At 36.1% G+C, this 19,254-nt stretch overlaps 1 protein-coding gene across 1 annotated transcript in view; it reads left to right on the forward strand.

Moving 5' to 3' along the window:
* The window catches only part of LOC106876507 (disks large homolog 1), a 750,485-nt gene that overhangs the window by 258,351 nt on the left and 472,880 nt on the right, over positions 1-19,254 (forward strand). The window contains exon 4 of the mRNA XM_089366712.1: positions 10,358-10,573. Coding sequence (XP_089222838.1) covers positions 10,358-10,573 — 216 coding nt within the window. The remainder of the gene's footprint in view (positions 1-10,357; positions 10,574-19,254) is intronic.

Below are 19,254 nucleotides of genomic sequence, written 5' to 3' on the forward strand. Positions count from 1 at the left end.
CTGAACTTTCTGAAGGCTGTTCTCTTTCTGTTTTATTTCCCATGCACCTCATTGTTCCTGAGGACCTGTCACACACAAAACCTATCTCTATTAATCTGCCTGCATCATCACTGCATCACTTTTGTATCCTTAGTTTGCATTTGGTACATACTTTGGAATTTCTACCTTCTTTATTTCCTACATACTGAGGAAACCCATTTCTCTCGTGGAACCAGAGATCTTTCTCTTTTCCTACTTACTAAAACTTTGATCTTTGCCTTGTGAGTGTATATGGGAGGTTGAAACTGAAAGAAGCTTACTGTATATGTATTTGTGTGTGTGTGTGTGTGTGTGTGTGTGTGTGCATATGCATGCATTGTTTTCTTCTCTCAAAATTGCATGATAATTGTAAATGAGCATTGCTGTCATTTAAGCAATGTCTTTCATTTCCAATTTCTGTAAGAACTTGTCCAGCAATGGGGAGAAATACTATTTTACTTGGAAACAAGTGACGTTTGGCATCGGTCTCATTTATACAAGCATGGAAACAAGGATGGTCAAACAATGATGATAACAATACTGATATACATAGTGTGCATGTGTGTGCATATACATATATATAATACATATTGTATGCATGGTTGAATCCATAGTCATGGCCGTTGCCACTGTTATGTAAATGGTACCATGAAATCATAGTTGTGGCCATTGCCAGTGTCATGTATATGGCACCCATACTGGTGGAACATAAAAAGCACTCATTACACTCTTGGAGTGGTTGGCATTAGGAAAGGCATCTAACCATGTAAACCATGTCAAATCAGACCAGAACCTGGTGCAACTCTCATGCTTACCAGTTCTAGTCAAACCGTCCATGTCAGCATGGAAAGCAGACGTTAAATGATGATGATACACACACATTTATACATATATATATATATATATATATATATATATATATATATATATTGTATATGTTTGTGTGTGTATATATTTATATATATTTAATTTGGGAATATTCACTACCTTACCCTTCCACTTCATCTCTCCTTGCACTTATCTTTTTCCATTCCATCTCAATTTCCAAATCCCTTTGAACAACAGTTTTCCTTTAATTATTACATTTTGCACATCACTTGCACTATCCCTCCACACCACTCCACTCCCATCCACCCCACTCTCTCTCTCACAGTTCTAGTCATTCTTGTTTCATTTTGTTTAATAATTACAATAATTAACTTGTTCCAATAAAACTTTTGTAGAAATTGTCTCTATTTAAAAAAAAAAACAACCTATAATATTCTTCATCAGTTTAGTGTCCGTGTTATTATTAAAACAATGGATGCAGTTATAGAGTGAGAGGTGCAGCACTGTATGTGAAGTGGTGGCAATAGTGGGAGTATTTCTGTGTAGGTGGTGGTGGAATTATTGTGGTGTTAGTGATAATAGTGGAACTGTCTCTGTGTAGGTGGTGATAGAATTGTGTGGTGTTGGTGGTAGTAGAGGAATAAGTAAAAGAACACCAGTGTGGTGACCAAGTGCTAGATAGGTACAAAGAAAAGAAAAGAAAAAGAAACAAACATCCACATATACACCCTCTCACAAACAGCATACACAGACACGACAGAATTAAATAGACACCCTTATAATTGTTAAAATTTATTTAAATTTGAAATTATACATTGAAATTATTTATTAATTGTTATGATGTGAATATTTGATATTTAGTAAACATGCCCTCTGCATTTTTCAATGCAAGGACCCTATTAGGCATGTCAATGATCAGATGAATGTTTTCTTGCGGAATTTCTTGCCAAGTTTCAAGCTGTAATCTGAAAAGAGCTGGCTTTGAAGATGCTTTCTTTTTGTTTTTATGAAATGTCCTGTCCATTATGCCCCAGAGGTGTTCAATAGGGTTCATATCTGGTGACTGGTTTGGTCATGGAAGCTTTTTAATGCCATTCTCATCCAGTAAATCCATGTGACAAGTAGCCCCATCATCCATAAATAAAGTCTTCTTTCATCATTTGACCACTGGAGAAGATTTGAGGGAATCCTTTCTGCAATATGGACATACGTTTGTCTGAGTTTATGTTTCCCTCACACTCCACCAGCTCTGTCCATTGCTCCAAATTGCTCCCCAGACCCTCACAGAATAACTGCCATATTTCATTGTTGGCTGCAATCTTTTCACATCAAATTCTTGATCACAGAGTCTCCAGACCCACACTCTACCACTGTCAGGAAATACAGCAAATCTGGACTCATTGGAGAAAATGACAATCCCAAAAAATGCTAGTGACCTTTCCACCATCTCACTGGCCCAGTCTTTTCTCCACTTGATATTGACTGGTCAAAGAAGTGACTTCTTTCTTGTTGCTCTGCCATAGTAACCAAGTTTGTGGAGATACCTGACAGCTGTTCTGGGACTGATATCGTGTTCTGCTATATCAGAATCATTGCAACAAGAATTATCCTCCACATATCTCTTAACAAAGAGAAGGGTCCTGGTTGATCTGCTAAGATGATATGGACTCCTTCCCCTCTCTGGTGAATTGCACAATCACTCTATTAACTGTAGAAAATAGGATCCCAAGGTTTTCTGCAATTTTATGCTGACTATATCCACCTTCAGATTGACCCACTTTATGGCCTCTTTGAAATTCAGACAGTTGCAAGGTTTCTTTTGTACATCATCAAACAGTCACATGTAGAACCTGAAACATAAAAATGTCAATTAATAAAAAAAATGTATATAAACCTTTACAAGTCAGAGTAAGCAAAACAATGTTTTATGGGGTGTCTATTTACTTCTGTCATGTCTGTTTATGTATATCTACAGTAACTTATAGGTAGTGGCCTATATAGATTGATTGATAGAAAAAAAAGAAAAGAAAAAAACAGACTGTGGATCGGAGGCTTGGATAGTAATTTTCATATTCTTTTACTTGTTTCAGTCATTTGACTATGACCATGCTGGAGCACTGCCTTGAAGGGCTTTAGCCAAAAAAATCAACCCCAAGACTTATTTTTAAAGCCTAGTACTTATTTTATCAAACCCTTTTGATGAACTGCTAAGTTACAGGTCCCTGTAAACACACCAACACCAGTTGTCAAGCTGTGATGGGAGGACAAACACAAATATAAAGACACACACACACACACACACACACACACACACACACACACACACACACACACACACAACTGGCTTCTTTCAGTTTCCATCTACCAAATCCACTCACAAAGCTTTGACCATCTTGCCCAAGGTGCCATGCAGTGGAACTGAACCCAGAACCATGTGGTTGGGAAGCAAGCTTCATACCACACAGCCATGCATACACTTATACAGACACACGTACACACACACAAACATCTTTTACTTGTTTCAGTCATTAGGCCGGCTGGGACACTAACTTGAAAGATTTTTAGTTGAATGTATCCACCCATTTGGTTGAATGTATCTACCAAATCCACTCACACAGCTTTGGTTGGCCTGAAGCTATAGTAGAAAGCACTTGCTCTAGGTGCCACAAAATGGGACTGAACTTCGAACCATTTGGTTGGGAAGCAAGCCTCTTACCACAGCCAAGCCTGCACCTGTATGTGCGTGTGTGTTGTGTGTGCATGAGAGAGAGAATGAACAGACATGAAAGAAATAGTAGATTGTATGACAATACATGTAAGTTGATGGGGGTATGTTCACATTGAGTGGTTAGGGCATGGCTATGTGGTAAGGAAGTTTTTTTTTTTCACAATCACATAGTTATTAGTTCATTCGTTATCTGCAACACTTTGGGTGCATGTCTTTTACTATAGGTCTGAGTTGATCTATACCATCTGAGTACAGTTACCCTCCATGTGTGTATCAAGTACTAAGCACACACAATGGGCTTGTTTTAGTCTCCATCTGTTATATCTACTCAAGGCTTTGGTTGGCCTGGGCCTATATTAGAAGACACTTTCCCATGCCATGCAGTGGAATTTAAGCCAAACCCGCATGGTTGGTAAGTGCACTTCTTCATTGCATCAATGTGTATTTAAGGAAAAGGTTGACAGTGATTTCAAAGTTATGCTAATTTTGGCTTCTTAAGACTGTGTGATAAAGCAACAATCTTTTATACTCTGATTTAACTGTCATTGTTTTCCTCATAAAAATAATTTGATACTCTACTTAAATGTATGTAGTGTTCCTTTAATAAATGTTGGACTGTTTTTATGGATTATCTTTTACCTTTTCTCTCTTACTTCTTTCAGTCATTTGACTGTGGCCATGCTGCGACACTGCTTTGAAGAATTTTAGTCGAACTTATCAACCTAAGTCCTTATTAATTTTTTTAAGCCTGGTACTTGGTCTCTTTTGCCGTAGTGATTGTCAAGCGGTGGTGCGGCTCAAACATAGGTATATATACAGGCGTTGCTGTGTGTTAAGAAGCTTGCCTCCCAGCTACATGACCCTGGGTTCAGTCCCACAGTGTGGCACCTTGCGGGAGTGTCTTCTACTGAACCTCGAGTTGGTCAAAGTCTTGTGAGTGGATTTGGTAGATGGAAACCAAAAGAAGCCCTTTATATATATATATATATATATATATATATATATATATACATGTGTGTGTCTTTGTGTGTCTTTGTGTTTGTGTTTGTCCCCCCACCATTGCTTGACAACTGATGTTGGTGTGTTTAAGTCCCCATAACTGAGTGGTTCGGCAAAAGAGATTGATAGAGTAAGTACTAGGTTTATAAAGAATAATTCTTGGGGTTGATTTCTTTGACTAAAAATAAACCCCTTTGAGGTGGTGCTTCAGCATGGCCACAGTCAAATTACTGAAACAAGTAAAAGACTGAAAGAACATATATATATATATATATACACACGCACACAATGGGCTTCTTTCAGTTTCCGTCTACTAAATCCTCTCACAAGGCTTTTGTTGGCCCAGGGCTATAATGGATGACATTTTCCCAAAGTGCCACACAGTGGGAGTGAACCCAGAACCATGTGATTGGAAAGAAAACCTCTTACCACAAAACCACACCTGCACCTATTGTACATAATAAAAACAAAATAAAACATTGTGTGGGTAGAGAGAGAAAGAGAGAGATTAATGTGTCTACAATCAGCTTAATATGTTTGTGTGTGTAAACTTTAGTGTGTATATAAAATTCGACTGATAGATACGCATGTTTGCGTGTGCGTCTGTGTGTGTGTATAAACTTCTTGTATAATTGGATGGATAGATATATTCTGTGTATACACTTATATGTGTATAATCAGATTCATAGATTTGTATACACTTGAGGATATTTATACAGTTAGTCTAATAGATATGTGTGAGCATGAGTGTGGTTGTGTATTCCAATGTAGGAAGGAGAAAGAAAGAGAGAGAGAGAAGGCTGGAAGTATTGTTGAGAGTGAATTTTGATTGTATGTGGATGTTTCTAAAATAGCTGCACATTAGTTTATTAATTACATAGCATCTATGCAAGCAGGTTTTTCTCATGCATTGTGATGATCACAGTATGAATTACCAAAGTCTCAGTAGTTCCTGCTAAATCAAATAGAATCTTATAATTACAATTGTGATGCCAGTAATTATAGTTGTGACACAACTCTGCATCATTTTCTACCATTTCTATTGCTTTTCTCAACATTTTCCCAAAGTTTACATTGATCATAGAATTCTTGGATTGTTTGACTTTCTGGCAGTATTGTGGTAGTGTGATGGTGGGAGTTGGGGGCGTTGTATTATATGTATTATGTAGCCTGGAGTGGTGTAGTGTTGTGTTGTATCATATCCATTATAAACGTGTGCGTGTGAGGGAGGTATTTATTTATTGATATAGGTGCAGGCGTGGCTTTGTGGTAAGAAGCTTACTTCCCAACTTTATAGTTCTGGGTTCAGTACCACTATATGGCACATTGGGCAAGTGTCTCCTACTACAGCCTCAGGCTGACCAAAGCCTTGTGAGTGAATTTGGTGGATGGAAGCTGAAAGAAGCCTGCCATATATATTGCCTGTGTGTGTTTTTGTGTATCTATGTGTGGGTGTCTTTGTGTCTGTTTACATTCCCATCCTGGGGTTGATTTATTCCACTGAAAAACCCTTCAAGGCAGTGTCCCAGCATGGCCGCAGTCAATTGACAATAACAAGTAAAAGATATATATATCACTCTGGAAAAGAAAGCAGTGTAGTACCCATGACCATTTATTTCTTTTCTGGAAAACTATTGGGAGATGAAGTTACCCTCAACAAAAGCCGTCTGGTTGTTTGTAATAATGGGGATGGGTCTTTTACTAAAAGCACTCTGCAAAGGGATCAGTTGTAGTGTTAAACTGGGGGTATGTTTTAAGTCTGCCAATCTAAAATTCTGGTGAAAAACCAGAACAACTTGCACTAGGCATCTGATCTAATCTTTTGCCAATTCTCTTCACTGTCATTTATTTTCTTTTTTTATTGACTTCCAAAAAATAAAAAAAGGCAAAGTAGACCTTAGTGAGATGTGACTCCCCTAACTGCCAACATAAGAAAAAGAAGATTATGCTTAGAGAATTTTATCATAATCATAGAAAACAAAAAAGCAATATGTGTATTTTTAACTAAGCAGCTACCGGTTTCTGTCATTTAAGATGACATCTTCATGCTGGAATGAAATGGAAAAAAATGAAAACAAAAATTGAAATAAATTTCATAATATCAGTTGTTCTGGTTGTGGCTAGTTGTAGCTATGACTACCCTCAAACAACGATCAGGACAGAAAATATAGCACAGTGTGATCTTTATGAGGAAAATATATGAACTTGCAGAACTATTATTATGAATTTATTTCAGTTTTTTTTTTCTATATTTATTCCATTTTATTCATGCATGAATATGTCAACTTAATTGACAGAAACAGGTAGTTGCTTAGTTAAAAATATACATATTGTCTTTTTATTTTCCATGTTAAAATTCTCTATGCATTTTCTTCTTATTTTGTCAATATATATTTACTCATGTGTAAACTCATAAATTTGTAATCTTCTGTTTTCTACCTATTTCAGTCATTAGACTATGGCCATGCTGGGGCACTACCTTGAAGAATTTCTAAGTTGAATGAATTGACCTCAGTACTTATTTTTTATTAAGTTTGATACTTAACAGTTCAGCAAAAATTGATGGATAGAAATCCATCACTTTTTGCCAAACTGTAAACATGTAACACTGTTTGTAAACACAGTAACACTGGCTGTCAAGCGGTGGTGTGGGACAGGCACTCACACACATACACATATGACAAGCGTCTTTCAGTCTCAGTCCACTAAATCCAGTCACAAATCTTTGGTTGGCCTAAGGCTATAGTAGAAGACACTTGCCCAAAGTGTCATGCAGTGGGACTGAACCTGGTACCATGTGATTGGTAAGCAAGCTTTTTCCCACACAGTTGCACTTGTGTCTATATAGTTTATATTAAAATTATGAAATGTGGATGAGTGCAGTATTTACATTTGTCCAAATTAGCTTCAAATACTGCAGTTTGCTTCTCCCAACACCTAGGGTCCTAGTGATAAGGGACTGGAATGTGTATAATGATAATTTTACATAGATTGAGGTCAGTTTTTCATTAATCATTAGTTATCATTACTGCATTCACTAAGTGGTTATCATTACATTCACTAGTGTTATTACAACATTTCCTTCAGTTTAGATTCTTGGGAGCTGATTGACTCTTTTACCAGGCTGTAATAATCAGTTATGTGTCTCTCATCACATTCATTTTGCCAGTTCAATGTGAGCTCTTATCCTTGACATGGAATATGTAGGTTACTCTATCCCATTGTGGGCCATAGCTGAGGTAGAGAGAGATGGTGAGAGATTAACGTTGCCTGCTAAAAACTTTTGTTTTTGTTATTTAAAGGCGGAAGATGTGTGTGTGTGTGTGTGAAAGAGAGAGAAGAAAGTGAGGGAGAGCAAGTCTCTCTATAGTGTTTGTATGTATGTTTGTGTATGTTGCTGAAAGTATGTATGCATATGTCAAGGAACTCGATTCTGTATATGAAGAGTATGCATGTGTTTATGACTAACTCATGATTGTGTATTGTGTGTGGTATGTATATGCTTATGTATAACTGCTGTTGATAATGTTGGTGGTGGTGTGTGTATGTCTGTGAAAAAGTTTATTCACTTCAAATTTCCATGCTTTTACAAAAGTGTTTCCGAATTTCCTGCCCTCCAAATATTAGTATAAAGTAACCTTTAATGACATTGGGTGCCTGGCAGACCACTTATAACCATTCTATTGAATGTCTGTGTGAATCTGTCTGGCAATAAGTCTTGGAGTTGCTATATACATTGACCTTTTGTGATTAGAAGTAGCCATCAGTTGATGGACAGCCCCATTGATCTGAGAGAGGTTTTAGGGAATGGAATTGGAGATGACTATCCTTTTCCTGTGGGCATTCAAATCATAGGTGGAATTGCTGCAATTGAGAATCAAACTTAATTTCCAGATCAGCAAATGTACCTTCTGCACTAAGATATCCTACGGTTTTTCATCAGCAGCAGTTTTACGCCTTTATTTCCATGCTGGCATGGATTGGATAGGACTTTTTAGGCAGTTGGATGCCCTTCCTGATGCCAATTCTTTTAGTTCTGTCCTACAAATACACGCACACACTCACACTCACATGTACATATGTGTATGTGTGTAAGTTTTTCATTTAACAAATTTTTTTTTAAATTTTGGTTGATTTGATTTTCTTTCTTCTATTTTTCTTATAAATGAGCAAATGTGCTGCATCAAAGATTAACAACATACATTGTATTCTCAACCATGTTAATGGTAAATGGAGTGCCAACCATACAGAGATTCTGTATTCATGCATATACACTGTTTCCTTACAAGGTCCAAGACATACGCCAAAGTAAGCATATTGTCTTACTAAAGTGGAATCATTCATCCTCATCCTTTGACCTGCTTGAACAACCAATTCCAATTTGTCAGGATTCACAGTACGATCGACTTCCAAACACAACTCTGCTGTTTGATTTGTTGTGCTATCTATCATTTCAATAACTGAATATAAGAATGTGACTTGTGAGACCTTCATATGGGTGATTTTTCTGAGTCACCATCTCACCCTTGTAATTTTCTTTCATTCCATTGATCTTTCTGTGTACGAGCTAGCCATCCCCTTTACTTCCATTTCCTACACAATATCAGATGGCTGTTGACTCTCCTGAGTTCTTCTGCCCTTTGTTGGATTTTGTTTCTTATTCCGCTGGGTGACATTGAGTAATCACTCTCCTCATCAAGTAAGGTTGGTGTGGGTTGTCACTTTAGTCACCAATGACCCAAAGATCCAACAGGCAGTGCATTGGGTTACATGTTACCAGTAGTGCTCAAGAGTGACCTGACATAGATACTGTACAAAGATATTTTGAGACATTTTTATAATACTGAGACATATCTATCAGTAAATATTATGGAATTGTTTGTCTGAAATACACAAACCGTATATTACAACTACCCCTAATTATCTTTCCACTTGAAGGTCCACTTAACAAGATAAATGTTCATTATTATTCTAGTAGCCCCTTATCTCTACCCCCATCCACACACACACATACTCCTACCAGTACAAGGTTACTACCAGTTCAGATATGCTTGGAACATATTTGAACCCATTAGAAAGCCATTCACTGTATTTTGTCATGGAGAAAATTTCTTGTTGTATACAAATGGTGTAAATACGTAAAATAGGTGTTTTCTGGTGATTTTAGGCATTTTTATACCATTTGTCTATAATGAGAAATTTTCTCCAAGAAAAATGAACAGTGAATGTCTTTCTCACAGATTTGAATATGCACCAAATATATTTGGACTGGAATAACCATGTATTAATATACATTCCTGCTTAGCACTACCACCCTGTAACTCTTACCAGTTCCCCAACTATTTACAGCATGGTACAAGTGAGGTTACAACTAATAAGTTAATATTTTGTTATGAAGTAATGTTTTAGTGAAATATAGAGTTGTTGTTAGATAATTGGGTTTTGTCCTCTCTTACAACTGTCCACTGGTTGAGCAGTGTCAGGGTGCCAATAAGTGGCAGCAATCTGAATCCTGAAGATTCTCATTGGTACTGCTTTTCAGTTAAGAATGTTGCTATAGTGACTATAAAAATATACTCTATACAACAAATCATCTTTTAGCCCAGAAATTTAATAATTAATGCCTATGAAAATTTATGTAAATAATATTATCATCCAACATTAAAAATCTTAATTAGTAATTAATTTAATGATGAATGGATTAACTAATTATTTGAGTGAATATCTCAATGCCACATCTTCTGCCTTTTATTTAATGTTGTTTTATTGTTGTTGTTTGTACAGAAAACTCTATCCCCAACTGAAGAGGAACTTCCACCTCCCCCACCGGAGTTGGCTGAAAATAACCAAAGTGGCAACCATCGCACAGCTACGCCACCAGTCAACAATGCCGACCAGTCTGTTGCAGTTCCTGCAAGTAGTCATAATAATGCCATAACAGTTGCCACGGCATCTATCAACAAATCTCTTGATATTGACGATGTCGATGCCAAAGAGCATGTGAGTTTTAACAATTTTCTTTTAATTTTTACCTTTTACTAATAATATCTTATATTTTCCTAAGGCAGTGAGTTGGCAGAATCGTTAGCAAGCCAGGCAAAATGCTTAGCAACATTTCGTCTGTCTTTACATTCTGAGTTCAAGTGCTGCCAAGGTCGACTTTACCTTTCATCCTTTCGGGGTTGATAAAATAAGTACCAGTTGAATACTTGGGTCGAGGTAATCGACTTACTCCCTCCTTGAAATTGCTGGCCTTGTGCCAAAATTTGAAATCAATATTTTATATTTTTCTTCCTGGTGTTGTTTCTTTTGTTGTTGTAAATACATAAAATAGGTGTTTTCTGTTGATTTTAGGTGTTTTTATACCATGTCTCGAGTGAGAAATTTTCTCCAAGAAAAATAAACAGTGAATGTCTTCCTCACAGGTTTGAATATGCACCAAGCATATTTGGACTGGAATAACCTTGTACTAATATACATTCCTGCTTAGCACTACCACCCTGTGAGGGTGGTTGAAGTGGGAGTGTTTGAGAATTTCCTTTCACTCATACTTGGTGAGGGTCATAAATCTGTTGTTTTAGAAAATCTATATCATAAAGGTTGTGTTTATTTAGGACCAAGAACTATTTCATTTCTAAACATTTGACGACTGTCTCATATTTTGAACTATGCAACTGTTGCTAATAACAATGAACTGTCAAACTAAAATACTTTGACTTAGTAAATGGTCTCTTTCCAAATCACTATGACTTTATATTTGCTGACCGACATATATTATAATGAAGGGAAACATTATCTCTTTCCTTTTGTGTCTACTAATGCAGCTGTTAGAGGTCTGCTTCTTCTCACCACCAAAATCTTTAAGACCAAGAACCACATCCAAGACAATGCTGTCTTATGTCAGTGTCTAAAATGCACCAAGTTAGTTATAGTCTTTACTGAGAAAAGGTGTAAAAGAAAGTCATTTTCAACAATCTAAAACCTAGAAATTAAGTTATAATTCAAGAAGAGTTTGATTCCAACACACACACACCATTTAAGGTAGTGGGTGAATAATATTCATAAGGTCAGCATTTACTTTTTCTTGCTCATTTCTGCTCCCATCAATTAATGCAATTCATGGTCAAATTAAATGCAGTTAAGTTCATTGATAAACAAAATCAGTGTTCTGCTATATTTTGAGCTATAAAAGAGAATTGCTTGCATAAAAAAATATGCAATAAAATAGGTTCATTCATAAATGAGTAGCATATAGATGCAGTATATAAGCAATGTAGTTTCCTTACTTCTTTATTTTTTCTCATCTTGTTTAAATACAAGATCTGAATGAGGGGCATCTTATTTTGTTAATTTTTTGAAAATTGGTGCAGTAGAAAAACTTATGGGCCAAAAAGTAGTCGAATTTGAATAAGAGTTAGGCCCAAATTTATCTTAAAATCATTGTACTTATTTGAATGACAGGAATATAGTTTTATAAAATAAGTTAAAAGTACAAGGGAACAGGGTATCAGTGCACTGATTTCAAATTTTGACTGGTTTTGATCCAGTTCCACCAAGGTGTTTTTAATAAATAGGTTTTGGAAGACAATGCCATTGCACATGCTAAAAAATTTTCCAATTTTTTGAAAATATGTATATTTACTAAATCATATATAAAGAGTAGATTTCTGGTACTAAAAATCAGAATTTCAGGTGCAAAAGGTAGTGGTTTTAGATGTAAATTAAGTGGAAATGGTATCATTTTTCATTGAAATTCAATAAAAATGGCAACATCTTTTGAGAGAAAAAATTATTCTTGGACTTATTGCATAAATATGCCAATTTAAACTTTGTACTTATTCGGTACTACATTTCACTTGGCATAACAATTAAAGAATAAATCCTATGTTTATTTTTGTACCAAATAGTAAAACTTAATTATTATAAATAATATCATAAATATGTCTGCTTAACACCAAATTTAGGTCTCTGAATTGTATTAGGTAAAATTGGTGAAATATATTAAAATTTGATAAATTAATGGAATTAGGCATTAAATATTTATCATCAACCAATTTATTATGTGAAAAATGTTTATTTTTATTTAAATGATTTTTAAGTGATTATTTTTATTTGAACATCAATGGAACAAAAAGACCTAATGTGGTTTTCGGTTTTGGTAGTTTGCCATTTCAAAAAAGTATTTTAACATCACTGCTTACTGTTATTGTCCTACTCGCATTTTTATCACCCTCCGCTTGATCATGTCTGGATGTAGCAAGCACCACAAAGGACTGGACAAGGAAAATGCCAAGCATCACCAAGCTTTGTGTGTCATAGTTGTGTCAAGCACATCTTGGGTCTGATCTGTGAGGAGATTTGCAGTGTTTTAAAGCTCCCACTCCTTGTTCTGTATTGTTCCACATTCAGTTAATGGTAATCACATGCTTCCTGCTTTGATTTGACTGTGTTACTATAGGCATGTATCTTCTACTTTAGCCTTGGGATGACTAATTTCTTGTGGGTAGAATTTGGAAGACTGAAACTGCACAGTAATCTGTCAAATCCTCATCATCCATCCATTTTTCTATCTAATGTGAACTGGACAGGTTGTCTTGGTCCATATCAGTTCTTATTTGGAGTTACAGCCCTCCTAGATGACCACATCCTACTTTTATGTTCCAATTTTTGGAATACTTTCTTTTAGTCGGATTCTCTTTCTGAGACTAACCTCCTTACAGAGTGAGTGCTGTTGGTGCATTTGATCATGTCATTAGAACTGGAGAAGTTGCCTTGTCCCCTACAAGACTAAAGATATCAACGGAAGATAACTTATAGTTTACCACTTACTCCCATGTCTTCCTCAGTTTTCCTTTTCTTTGGATTCCACCTCCTTAAACTATTGAGCACTTCAAGCAACAGACACCTTCTCTGTATATTTTCTACTAATGACAACACAGTCTTCTCTTGCACATGTATTATATTCCACTCTGTATCCAAATTTTCCTCAGCTAATTTGTGCTCCACCACTTATGGACACTGCTATTGCAAATCTTCCATATTCACTGATCACATCTTGCTGCCATGTAACACCTGAAAAAGAAGCCCTTTATTGCCAGCAGAGGCGATAGGCCATTGAACTATTTCCACTTTCTTTCTTTCTTTTATTTTTTTTTTTTACTTTAGCTTACTCTGCTTTTGGACCCCACTCCACCCACACCACAATCACTACTGGTGATTAACTTACCTCAGTAATAAAAGCTATTTTTTGTGAACCATCCAGGCATTTAAAAGAATCAATTTCATGTACCTTTATTGCTAATTATACTATACATCTGCTGCAAATGCAGTTTTCCATCACCATCAGCCTACCTGTGATCCCACTGCACTTCTTCTGCAACCAATTATTTACACTTGGAATTTCTATTTACTTCCAGTTTACATAAATACACATATGTATATAAACACATGCATACACACAGCTCTCTCTTCTTCTCTCTCACCCCCTCTCTCTTTCCCTATCTTCCGATCCCTTCGATGTACAGATATAAGGGAAATTTCTAAATATGTGCCTTTAGTAAACACATTTAGTCTTGCTGTGGAAAATGTTGTGGTTGAATCTCTTTCTCTCTCTCTCTCTCTGACGGTGTGTCTGCATGTACGTATGTACATATTTCTATGTGTATATATACATACATACATACATACATACATACATACATACATATATATATATATATAATATATATATATGTATGTATGTATGTATGTATATATGTACGTATATATATGTATATATATGCATATATATGTATGTATATATGTATGCATATGTCTCTGTATATATATATGCATTTACCTGTGTATATATATATGTGTATATGTATAGATGTGTGTGTATACATATATATATGTGTGTGTATGTATATATGTATGTATATATATCTATATTTGTATATATATATCAGTGTGTATATGTGCATATGTTTGTGTATATATGTGTATTATGTGTATATATGTATCTATATATATATATATATGTATACATGTGTGTGTATGTATACATATGTGTATATATATATGTGTGTGTATATGTGCATATGTTTGTGTATATATGTGTATATATGTATATATATATATATATATATATATGTATACATGTGTGTGTATGTGTATACATATGTGTATATATATATGTGTATGTATATGTGTATGTATATATATATGTATGTATAAATATGTATATATACAAATATATATGCACACATGTATATATACAAATATATACATGCACTCATAGATACACACACATATATATATATATATATATATGTATACGTAAATATACATAGACATATATTTATATGTATATACATACATATATATATGTATATATAGATATATTTATATATGTGTATATATACACACATATATATGTATACAGACATATATATATATATATATATATATATATATATATATGACAGTTTTCTTTAAGTTCCCATCTGCCAAATTCACTTGCAAGGCTTGGGTCGGCTCAAGGCTATAGCAGAAGAAGCTCGCTCAAGGTAACACATTGTGGGATTGAACCCAGAACAATGTTGTTGAGAAGCAAATGAAGTCAGATCGGAGCACAAAGTGATTTCATACCTTATTCATTCAACCATTTCATTGCCTGTGTATTGAAATATAGGGTCAGTATAGTCCAGCTGGAGACAATTTAGACTGGTATTAGTATTGGAACATAGATTTATTGATTGATTAAAGATTACATTTCTTAAGACACCTACTTACGAACATCTTATTTTCTTTCTCTTTTTCTCTTCTGTTGTCTTATCTCTCATTCTTACCTTCTGTATTTTGTTTATCATCTGTGTAAGTCTCTCTTTCTCATAGTTCCTGCCTCCCTCTCCCTACTTCTATGCCTTCTGTGTACCGTTAACATCTTGTAGTTAGCAGCTAAGGTGTTCAGTCATGTATTGTGGTACAGCTTCAAGCATATAACTTTAGTCGCATTATATACTTGTTACAAAATAGCAGCATCTGTAATCATCATTATCATTGCCATTATTTCTATCATTTCTTTATCGAGAAGTTTGCTTACCCCCAACTGCCAAGGGAGATAACTCTAGAGCTCTTTTGACATTTATCTCCCTTTACATTAAATTGTTGCAGATTGCCATAAGCTTGACCGTGTGTGTTACGACTTTTACCTGTGATTATTTATTGGTGTGATTATTTCTTCCTATATTTTGCACTTGGATATTTTGCAGAAATTTTCTTGTTTGTGTAATCCTATCTGAACTTCTTTGAAAATTTAATCTCTCTGTATAATCTAGATTTACGTGTGAATGTGCGTTGTCGTACGAATGTTTCGTTATATAATATTTTTTAATATTTTCCACATGTCCCCTGATATCCATAGTTTAATGTTTTTATTTTATATCATTATTGAACGCTCTGGCCTATGGTTAAATACCAATATACAGACCTGCAACACAACCGCTGTCTGGACAAGCTGCCGAGGGATCACAGTGTACTGTCTGAAACAGATGGGTTTGTCATGGCTAGAATATATTTAATTATAAATGTGCTTGATTAAAGTCGACCTAGGATTAAGGAACACTTACAATTACTGGCGTGTGTGTGATCCTAAACTAGTATATTCTAACTAATATCCTGGTTGGTGTGCATATTTCTCACACCGTTGTTGGAAATTGATCAGGATAGTAATGAGCAAAATTCTCTTGTTGCCTGTTCTCCTCGGTACAGCCAGCAAATTTCCCTTAAATCACACTTTACTGTATTGAGGAAGAACACATCATACAATGTAATTCTAGATTACACTACAGTGTGTGTGTATAAAAGAACTAAAATATAATTGATATTGTAGGACTCTTTAACCAGGAGTGACCTGGTATTAAACAGTAACAACTGATCCATACAACACTGTTTCAGTGTATGTCTACTCTAACACTCTAATCAGGTTTACAATGCAACAATTGTGATTTATGTCTTCTGTGACAGATTAAGCTTGACTACACAATAATTGTGTTGTGCACCTGTTCTAGCTAATTGGCCAAGTCTTAAGAACAAAAATTGTGCATAGTTTCTCTTAGACTATCTCTTTCTATTTCATCAGGCTCACCACCATGCACACAAATGCGAAAGCTCCTAATCTTGACTGTTTACCTCTCATTGTGCGCTAGATATAGTTTCTCTCTCTCTTTCTCTCTCTCTCTCTCTCTCTCTCTCTCACTATATATATATATATATATATGTATATATGCCAATCTTGGGATACACAAGATAGTGTGTGCCATTCCTAAGAGCAATAATCTTTTGGACACATCCAACCATTGTCCTGTCACGCTCACTTCCAGAATCAATTCCAATATGATGAACCTGGTCATTAACAGCAGTTTCTTCTACCACCTTCAATCTCTTTCCCTCTTTAATGAGCACTAGTATGGCTTTCATAAAGCCAGATCAGCAGTCACCTGCGGACTCTGGAAACGAAAATATGTGGTTTAAACCATTATTTTTTTATGCAATCAACGAAACTTTTTAACAAACAAATCTAGCAGAACCGCCCAGGTAGCTACTCCAGCCATCTCTCACCTCTTTAATCAGTGGGTCCCCATCAGAGTACTATCCCACAGTGTATACTGTTGGAACATTCTGACCTACACTCTATCGACTTCAGTGTTCTTCAAGGCTTGGTTATGTCCCCTACACTCACTCTTCTATAAAGCAGCAAACTGCTTGCTGATTTTCAGTATTTACTCCTATGCAAACAATAATACATTTTATTCCTCTCTAATGTTCTGCAATGCAAACTGGACACCTCACACTGAATCTGTATTAACTCTGTGTGGTTTAATATTGTCTCTCTTAACTACCAAAAGCCACTGTCACTAAATATTTTAAGAAAATATTATTACTTTCAGCTACTAAATAGCATGCAACTAGAATTTTTTCAGTTGCTGCAAGTGCTTGCTCTATTGTCACTAAGGATCCCTTGTGATAATTGCAGCTCCTTACCAGACCAAAAAAAAAAATAAAACATCAAAAAGCATTACCTTCGTCTTCAATATCAGAAAATAGTTCATCTCGTCAACAATTAATCTGCTACAAAGCTCATGTGAGACCCACAGTAGATTACTTCTCTCGCGTTTCTGATGAGAATATTGTTACATCTCTATCTTTTATCTTTTACTCATTGGACTGTGGCCATGCTGGTTCACCACCTTGAAGGGTTTAGGTCAAACAAATCAACTCCCGAACTTATTCCTTAAGCCTGGTACTTATTCTGTTGGTCTCTTTTTGTTGACTTAGGAAGTCATTGGGGTCTAAACCAACTAGCACTGGTTATTGTCAAGCACTGGAGGGATAGCAAACACTGAAAGACACACATAATGCACACACACACACACACACACACACACACACACACACACACACACACACACACACACACTCTCTCTCTTTCTCTCTCTCTCTCTCTCTCTCTCTCTCTCTCTCATACACGTGTATACAGCAGGTTTCCACACAGTTTCCATTTACCAAATTCACTCATAACCCACTGGCCAACCTAGGGCTATTGTAGAAAACAATGTGCTTTTCAGTGGGAGTGAAGCCAAAGCCATATGGTTGCAAAGTGACCTTCTTAACCACCCAGACTGTACTCAAAGTATAGTCCTGCAATTGATTGACCTGAAGTCAGTTGTCAGTGTGCTCCAACCTCCTGCTGAAAAACATACTCTGTCTTCTCTCTCTGATTTTTCTCCTAATACACCAGCAATGGTCTCTGTTCTTCATTGAGGATTAATCTTTGCGATTTCTATTCAGGTACTTCCAGCTCGCTCATCTCTCCTCCTCCCTCTTGTCTTTCCTCCTCCTCCCTCTTGTCTTTCCTCCTCCTCCCTCTTGTCTTTCCTCCTCTTCCCTCTCATCTTTCCTCCTCCACCTCCTCCTCTTCATCTGGTCTCTCCTCCTCCTCCTCTCATCGTCTCACCTCTTCCTCCTCTTTTTCTCATCTCTCTACCTCCTCTCATCTCTACTCCTCCTCTCATCACCCATACTGTTTTCCCCACCATGTTAACTCTTCTGTCCAGTCTTTCTTCCTCAAATTTTGAGTCAGTGTGAAGTGGGGGAGGGTAGTGTCAGTTTGGGTCAACAGATTCAGTGGAGGGGGAGTGTACAGTACATCATAGTGGTTGATCTTTTTCTTTGTTGATTGGTGGTATTGCAGAGACTGTAACTTAACCACCTCTGCTTTTGTTGGGCTGTTTCCAGAAGCAACTTCTTAGCCCCAAGTACACTTACCACCTCTCCACTCATGGATATAGCATGAAGGAAAGACATTTGCATCACCCATGGAGCCACAGGGGATGCCAAATATATGGTCAAATATAACTGTACATATCTAGGGTTCATCCCTCCAAATTTTTAGTGGTGAGGCGTTACTCCCTTAACCTTTTTATTTTTATTTTTGACGGAGATGACTGTCCACAAGTGCAAGCCCTGCGAATCAGTGGCTGTTCCAGCATATCTCTCTCGCTATACTCTGGGGCAATGCCTTTTCCATTTTATCTGCTGGGGCCACAGGAATATGTATACTCCACTCCTTAAATACTTAGATCCATGCAATAATTTGTTATTTTAATTCTACTATAGTAACAGTTGATAAATTGATATAA

The sequence above is a fragment of the Octopus bimaculoides genome, chromosome 19 (genome assembly GCF_046866305.1).
Source record: "Octopus bimaculoides isolate indiv1 chromosome 19, ASM4686630v1, whole genome shotgun sequence".
NCBI lineage: Eukaryota > Metazoa > Mollusca > Cephalopoda > Octopoda > Octopodidae > Octopus > Octopus bimaculoides.